Consider the following 9166-nt stretch of genomic DNA (forward strand, 5'->3'; position numbering starts at 1 on the left):
GATTTTTGCACTTAATAACCCCATCCAACTAATTTTTGGAGGTTGGGAATTTGTATTTCAAATGTACACATCATGACCTTTCATTTGATATACAACAACCCAATCGTAAAAGAAAATTTATTTTTTGCATTCAATGACCCCATCCAACACATTTTTGGGGGACGTCAATTTGAAATTTGAAATGTACGCTTTATGTTCTTTCATTTGATATGCGACAACCTTACCATCTGAGAAATTTGAATTTTTGCACTAAATGACCCCACCCTTCCACCTGGGATGAAAAAGAGGTTTAAATTTTTCATTTTTAAGTAGAGTTTATTGAGACCTTCAATTTGATATATCAGATGACCCAATTTGACAAAGTGCCAAAAATGATGCAATATGAACGATATAAATAGAAGTTATGAAACCTACAAAGTCAATGCAAAACATGAAAATTTCAAAATGATTTTTTGGTCTTTTTTTCCATGGAATGTTTTTGGTATTTGGTCAAACATATAACTATGTTAACCTCTTCAATTTCTTAAACATTTTAAGTGGTAAGATGTTGTTGATTCAGAAATACATGCCGCGGCTCGCAAAATTTCAAACTGCATTATCTCTAAAACGACAATAGATATCTCAAATCTGTTAAATGGTAAATGATCTGCAGTTAAAGGACAACATTATAGTAAAGAATTGGGACAATTTCAAAGTTCACCAAGGTCACAATTAATCATCAAATATATGATGCAATACCAAACTTGAGAACCGGAAGTCGTTATGACATGGGACTATCATTATTCAACTCAGGACCACTTGACCTTTCAAATATCACAAGGTCAAGGTCATAGTATAATGTGAAGGTCAAGGTGAAATTTCATCATGACCTGACATTGACCTCAAATTGAAGGTCTTGAACTACTGATCATCTTTGCAGTTTATAGTAGGTTGATATCTGTTACCTTTAAAAAGATATACACAAAATACTATACTTTTAAGAATCATCCTGTTGTAACTTTTGAACAGACAGTCGGACATTTTTGGACTTATCATATAAAATGTAGAGCTCGTCGAGAGGAACATTTTATACGCTGTTTGTATGCAGTAAAGTCTTATCGTTTTCCTAATATGACAGCTTGAAATTGCAGCGTAATTTTTTTTTGCACTCGGTGACCTTTGACCTTGGGTGCAAATTAAAGGTCACATGAACTTAGGATTATTGATGTAAGTCCCAAGTCTTTACGACTTTCGGTTCTCGAGATACAATTTTTCTAAAATTATGTACAATTTTTCAAGGGGAATAACTCCTTATAAGGGTTAGTAACAAAATGATTGTACATGTTCATTAACATTGCCATCTATTCCTGTACATGTTGTCGTTTTCAAATCGATTCTATCTCTTATACTTTTTGAGAAAAATGCAAAGGAAAGAAATTGTTTCAAGGGGATATAACTCTCATAGGGGACGATGGAATCCTATTCAGCCTCACATGGTAATACATCATGATGAGATCCACATTATGTCCAATTAAAGTCATGATATCTTTAAAACCAACGAGGGGGGACAATGTTGAAAAAAATCAATAAAAGGGAAATAACTCCTAAAAGGGATGATGAAATCCTTAACAGGGTCATTTGGTAATACATCTTGGTGAGGTCTAGCAATGGTCCATATTTGGTCTTAATAACTTTATCAGAAACAAGAGGCAAGCATGTCAAAAAAATGTTGGAAGAAAAAAAAGAAAAAGAAAAAACGGAAGAAAAACAATAAGGTCTTTCCTTTGTAGAGGAAAGACCTTAAAAACCCCCCAAAACCCCACATAAACATTCAAACAAAAACACACAAAACGCATATACTTCGAACAACAAGAGTTGAAACAGATCTGAGAGTGCATCGTGAAATTTAAACATATACAACTGTTGATATGAAGATACATTATTCGTGTAATTTAGTCATAACAAAAGCTGAAGTAATTGATAACCTGTTTTTTACCATTGTAGCTTAGAAATCCTAATTCATTGAAGCCTCCCTTTAAGTTCGCTACAGTACCAAATGGTAGTACAGAAGAGAACTTGAGACAGAATCACAAACAGATGTTCACGTATATGAAAACATATAATAAACCCACAGTAGCCGAGGGCATAGAGTCGCTGAAAGCACAGTAAGTTCTTGTGGATACGTTTGTTTCTTTTGTAGCGGATAGACACTATACATGTGACATTTGATGTGAAGAACTGTTTTTCTGATCTTCAGCGACAAAAGCTAAGAAGAATTTGTTTTTCGTTCTTAAGTTAATCATATACTTTACTGAATGGTTTATTATTTTTATTTTTTTTCTTTAATTCCTTTCTTTAATTAGTTAACTATTAAAATTTTATAAACGCATGTGTTATGATAACCCCGCTCTAATAGAGGTGGTAAACTGGTTCTCCTTTGTCAGTCCGTCCGTCGGTGCGCCATCTCCATGGATCTCGTTACATTGTTTCAAAACCTACAAATCAAAACTTCCAGAAATTTGCATTCTTATCTTAATATTATACAAGAGCTTTCATCTGAGCATGCTATATTACGTGATTCATTTTGACACCCATAAAATTAGGAAAACTCAAAATATTTTCGGTACCCAAATACAATTGTCATCTCACTCTGTTGGGTTTGAACTTCTCAATCTTATATTTTGTGTAAGGTTTTGATATTTGTCTTTTCCTCGTTTGACTTTCGAGCATGGTATTGTCTTTCTCCTTTTGTCTGTCTGTCTTCTTCTGTCTGTATTCTTTTGTATGTCGCCTTCTTTTAGTTTTTTATCTCCCTGTAGAATATATTGTTTTATATCTTATTCATAACAATGGCAGACATGGTCACTTAATGTAACGTTGCCGTATGAAATTCGAGGAACACAATACAAATAGTGAATTGAGAGATACAGATATTACATGAAACAAAAGACACAAAGATTCAACAACTTTAATCATTATGAATTTGTACATACGATTTCAACCAAAAAAATCTATCTAAATGTTAATAAAGTTGAAACTCAATCGTGTATATGATTTATCAAAGTTTTATTAGTTTAATTGAAGTTCTGCATTTTATCTTGACAGAAGAAATTAAGTATTATTTTAATAATCAACAAGTATACTGCTCCTCAGAATATTGACAATATTGCGATGGCCAAGCTAAAGTTCATAAATATAAAACTGATTATATCAGAAATTCTTATAAGATTGCTCATGCCTTCACAACTGCAATCACACCCTTTTTATCTGTAATTACTTTGAGATTTAATTTCACCATAGGAAGATCGACGCTTTCATTTATGATGCTACACCATTAGAGTACCAAGTGGGTATAGACAAAGATTGTAATTTAATCACAGTAGGGGAGAGATATGCTATGACAGGATATGGAGTAGGTGTTCCCAAAGGATCAGATCTGATGGCTGAGATCAATGAAATAATATTAGAATTACAGGAAAATGGTAAAAATACTAAAAGTAGTATGCGTTGTTCTGATTATATATTGTCAAAATAAAAAACACTGATAAATAGGCAAATTTCAAAGTAAGATAATAGAAAAGCGCAATAAATCTTTGGAGATATGCAAATGTGACAAATATTTCTTGTAACTTGATTTCAATGCAGTATTACAGAATTCATTCAGTGTATCGTCATCATACATTTATTGTGAAGTTTTGAGTTTGAGTTTTCCTAATTAAGGTAGGAACTTGTATAGCTGACTATGTAATGAGGTACGGAATTTGATAATTGTTGGAGGCCGTACTGTGACCTAAGATGATAATCTCTGTGTCATTTATAGTCTCTTGTGAAGAGTCTCATTGGCAATCATACCACATATTCTTTTTTAAATACATTGTAATAAAGTGTTATTTGTTTTCGGGGAACATAATGTCAAAATAAAAACACAGAAAAATAGGCAAATTTCAAAGTTAAATAATAGACAAGCGAAACAAATCTTAGAAAATATGCATATGTGACAAAATTACTCGTAGCTTGCTTTTACTACATCATTACATAATTCATTCATAATATCGTTATCTTAAAATTATTGTACAGACGCTATAATTAATCATTACCATTTAGATATAAACGGACAGCAGGGGCATTATATTTATTTAGCTATTTGCCTTATAATTAATTGTTGAAGATTTGAGTTTGAGTGTTTCTGACTCAGGTAGACTAATAAAATGTTATTTTGTTTTAGGGGAATTGGAACGGTTAAGGAAATTCTGGTTAGCAGGTGCTTGCCATAGGAAGCAAAAGCGAGGTCAACACAGTCAAAATATTGGTATCTTAAATTTCACCAGCGCTTTCATATTACTAGCTGGTGGTATGCTTCTTGGAAGTTTACTCCTTCTTTTAGAGCATATATATTTTAAATTTGGTAGAAGTTGTCTGCGACGTTATGATAAAAGTGGATGTTGTGCACTAATAAGCTTGGTAAGTATGCATCCACATGAAATATGACTGGAATAAGATTTCATTTTTTTCTGTAACTGTCTAATTATGGAAGATCGAGGATCTTCCGCCAAACTAAATTTTGAAAACAGCCTACATCTCTATCATATTTGCAGATTTTCGGACAGAAAATCAAAGGTTTATCTTATTATTTTAATCCAAAAAATTAAAGGGGAGATAAAAAAAAATCAATAATGTACAGCAAATTCAAAAATAAAAAATAAACAAACAAACGAGTAAGATGCACTTATTTTATAGAAAGCTTAGGTAGATTACAAGAGCTATGGTCTCATACTTTATTTATCGTTTAGTTTTCTTTTTACACAAATATGTTTTTCAAGGTATTATCCATATAATAACACATGATAATAATGCAATACTAGTAGCTAAAACAAAGCTCCGTGACCCATATTTCTACACTTTCCGTACCAAATTAATCCATATGGCCGTAAACCTTAAATGTAGTATGTCAACAGTAGTTTATAATCATCCTTAATGATAATATATTGAGGATTAGTTGGGAAATTATTTGGAAAACACATTCTTTTCTTTTTTTGTCCGTTATAACCATCCTGCTTTGGCTTTTATGTCTACTTGGTAATGTTATAAGAATTGTCTAGTTTTACCATTAGTATAGATGGGTTGCAAAATTCAATTCCCCTGATATAATTTATCATCAAAGAGATCATCAATATAGTACTCGATACACAGACTCTCTCTCTGCATTGTTTTGGGTATTGAATCACGTTATTGGCGACTAGTATGCCAAACGTTATAAAAATAGTCTTTAAGAGATGAATAACACCGACATTTGAACGTTTTTTTTTAAATTTTTATTATTTTCTGAAAGAATGAATCGTGAATTAGAACAAACATGCGATCAAATGTCAATGAGGCAGCAACACAACAACGAAAAGTGTCTAAAAATGATACGAGGACACGAACGACATCAAATATGAACAAGCGCCAATCCATATAACAAGCTAAACATGTCAACCGTCACATAGCATACACTTGTAAATAAGACGAGTCAGATAATAACTAGACACTTAGTAAACGTACTTGTATATAATTTGAGTCAGCATCTTGACCGCTACATGTATCTTTCTTTATTGAATGTGTTTTGACGCAGTACATTAGTTGACAAAATATCCAACATTTCGTTTTATTCAAATTTAATTTGAAATATCTACTACTGTTACCAAATTTGCAACAGAACAAGAAACATGAAAAGACATAGAAAGGCAATGATGAGATCATGATTTAGAACAGGAATATACACACCATTATAACTTTCAAAACAGAAGTTTTGTAATAATTTACTTATTTTACAATTTTCGATTTTTATCAGTTTGCTATCTTCTCTAGTATTTTATTTTAATACTATAATAAAATTGAGAAATGAAATGGGGAATGTGTCAAAGCGACTACAACCCGACCATAGAGAAGACAACAGCCGAAGGCCACCAATGGGTCTTCAATGTAGCGAGAAACTCTCGCGCCAATAAGCGTCCTTCAGTTGACCCCGTTTTCATGTAATAAAAGTATATCATTTTTATTATTGCAATTTTAGAGTATGGGAAAATCTTTGAACTTTGAACAGTCAGTCAGGGAAGCATTAGATATACACAGAAAGCACAGATGTAAAAACGCTGTGTGTGAACTTCAGATATGGAAAACAAAGCACGAGCTAGATTTATCATTGTTGAAAATTCAGAAGTTACAAGACCAACTACGGTAAGACTTTTTAGAAACTTAAAATGATAATAGAAGGAAACGGAACTTGTGATCAGAAAGGGATAGCCATTTGATTGTCATGAGTAGGGGTTCGGATTGATGGAGAATTTCATAAAAAAAACTGGATGTATAAGAGCTGAAAATGAATAACGTTGCATTAACGTTGCGATAGACATGATTAAAAATGAATATTCTGCAACACAAAATGCAGCCTGGACACAATTGTATACAAAAGTAAAAAAAATAAAAAAGGGCGATGAAAATGAATAAACCCATAAAAAATGCTCCTCGCTACAAGAATATCAAATGGTTGCCCATTAAAACACTGTCGATAGTTTACAATGTTTGAATAAATATTTAAAATACTTTTCAGATGTAAAGATAAAAAACTGTACATAAAAAAGTACTCTTCTCTAAAATATTTCTTATTTGAAGTGACACAATTAGGAATTTTTTAAAGGCATTATGGGGAGTCAATAATAATTACAAATTTAAAAACTGAATTTGTTTCAAACTGAAAAACGTTTTGGGAAAAGATGCATGAAACCATTTGCAATATAGTAACAAAAACTAATTATATAAGACTGGTTAAAGTCAAATAAAAGGCGACAGTAAATTACCGATGTTCTTAACTCGTTATTCCACTTGGAATATTCGAACAAAGATGATTAAAAAAGAAAAGAAGGAAGGAGATGTAGAAAAAATACCGGAAACGAGTCCTATGCAAATAAGATTATTTTTCAAAAACCAATGATTGTATAATAACTAGTGATAATGTCTTACTCATGTTTATTTTACAGAAATGTGACAACAGTAAAAGGTGCATGTCGAGAGAACCACAAGCTTAATGGTGCACCTGCATTATCATTAAACAGACATGTACAAATTCATAATGATATTGAAAACAAAGCGAAAGAGGAACAATCTCCTAGTTCAGCTAATGAAGCTTTTAAACAAAGACATATTAGACATGGTTCTGATGAATCGGTTAAAGTACAATTAACGAATATTGACAATCCTCGATGGAACAGGCGATCATTAAAACGTTCCTCTAGTTATACGAATGCTGTAATGATTGATCTTCCTGAAAACAGCCAATCACAAGTAGCAAAACACGATAATGGTCACTATTATGTAAGACTTCCAACACAGAACCCGGATGATTCTATCACGTGATATATGTCGGCAAATTAAACAGTGTAAATAGGTTGATATGCTTTCAGTTTAATGCATATAGAATCATTTTCATAACAGCGTGGACATAACCATTTCTTGGCGCGTTCAGGTTATCAATTGACTGGGTCAGATTAGGCGAATGTTCGTCTGCAACGCCCTGTTGTCATATCGTTCGTGTCATAGACATTAAAACTGTGGGTCTCCAAAGGTTATAAATGACTAAATAACTAGTAGATAACTTAAACTTGTGTGTTGATTTAAATGTTGAAAACTTAAACTTCCCTTATTTTCTTCTCGTGCACCTGCATGTACTTTACTTTTTTATTCTATTTAAATTTCCACTGGAAGGCCTCTGACAGACTGAGTGAGCTTAAATCACTGTTATCGATAGCAGATGACAAACTAGTTAAAGGTAAATAATTCGGTATTATTACCAAAAAAAATTATGGCGGTTGTACACGCTGTTATGAAAATAATTCTATATTCTGGTGAAGGTTCATTTGAAAATAATTGTCAAATATAAAAGAATAAGCAATACAAACTGTCGAAAGAACCTGCGATTACTCAAAACTCAGTTTTTTCATCGACTGAGGTCACATGGTTAATGATCATCTGTGCCTATTTTACACAGAAAGTGATCATTATACACAATGTTAACTTTGATTTAGTGTTTATCAAAGTTAACTGGTAATACAGAAGAAGCTACAGATTACGTGAATTAACAAGAACTAAAATATGTACTCTGATCTTTTGTTTGTTTTGATACCACCACCTGCACACTTTTAATTATTTTGTAAATTATATCTTTGTTTCTTAAAATTTATTTTCTGTGACTTTACTATTTCTTATCTACAAATGGTTTAAGTCCAAACTTTTTAATTAAGATATTCCTTTATGTCACCATAAACTACCAGCATGAAAAGACACTTTAAGACATAACTTATATTTCATGTGATACTCATCATAATTGACATAGTAGAATTCTCTTTCACAGTTTCATATGGTCATGGTCACATTGACAAAGCTGAATTATATATTTACTTCACTTCCTTTAGTACCGCTGTCATTAACGAATAATTGAGCTTATGTAAATAAAACAAATAAAATAAACGAGATTTTCAATGTAAAACTATCTTTTCTTTCATTCCAAATATATTAAATATGAGTTTTGTATTGTTGTTATTTGAAATAGAATAATTAACAATGATGATAATTATAATGATAATAATACAATAATAATTCTTTCATCCCTAAGTTAGTGTAATCTTGGCACTCTAACATCTTAAGATGAACGACAATCCTTATTGGAAGGTTAGTTATGCGGTAACTGCTCACTGATAACTGTTTTTACATAAACTGACGTCTTCTAAAAGAGAGAAAAAAGATACTAATTTAGGGATATTCAAACTAATTAGTCGAAAACAAACTGACAATGCCATGGCAACAAAAAAGATAACACCAGAAAGACGATGAAAGAAAAAACAACAGTACACAAAACACAACATTGTTGAAGGACGTGTGTCGACCTACAGTTGGCAGTTTCTGTGTCATTTGGACTCTTGTGAAGAGTTGTCTCATTGGCAATCATACCACATCTTCTTTTTAAAATATAACAACCAAAAGACAGTAGTGATTTAGATTGTTCCAGAAGATTGAGCAGTGCCGGTTCCACCTATTGCTTATGTAAGATGTAAGAACAGACCAATGCAATAGCCAATCAATAGTTTTAAAACCTTTGTATTATGTGAAACACACAGCTGTGAAACAAATTATAGATTATAATGATATATACCAA

At 31.9% G+C, this 9166-nt stretch overlaps 1 protein-coding gene across 2 annotated transcripts in view; it reads left to right on the forward strand.

Moving 5' to 3' along the window:
• LOC143045990 (glutamate receptor ionotropic, NMDA 2B-like) overlaps positions 1–8536 on the forward strand; it is a 56355-nt gene extending 47819 nt beyond the window's left edge. For both annotated transcript variants that reach the window (XM_076218900.1, XM_076218899.1), the window contains 5 exons: positions 1984–2144; positions 3280–3461; positions 4205–4440; positions 6032–6195; positions 6996–8536. In XM_076218900.1, coding sequence (XP_076075015.1) covers positions 1984–2144; positions 3280–3461; positions 4205–4440; positions 6032–6195; positions 6996–7371 — 1119 coding nt within the window. In that variant the 3' untranslated portion in view covers positions 7372–8536. The remainder of the gene's footprint in view (positions 1–1983; positions 2145–3279; positions 3462–4204; positions 4441–6031; positions 6196–6995) is intronic.
• The last annotated feature ends 630 nt before the right edge of the window (positions 8537–9166 follow it).

Source organism: Mytilus galloprovincialis, chromosome 9 (assembly GCF_965363235.1).
Source record: "Mytilus galloprovincialis chromosome 9, xbMytGall1.hap1.1, whole genome shotgun sequence".
Classification (NCBI taxonomy): domain Eukaryota; kingdom Metazoa; phylum Mollusca; class Bivalvia; order Mytilida; family Mytilidae; genus Mytilus; species Mytilus galloprovincialis.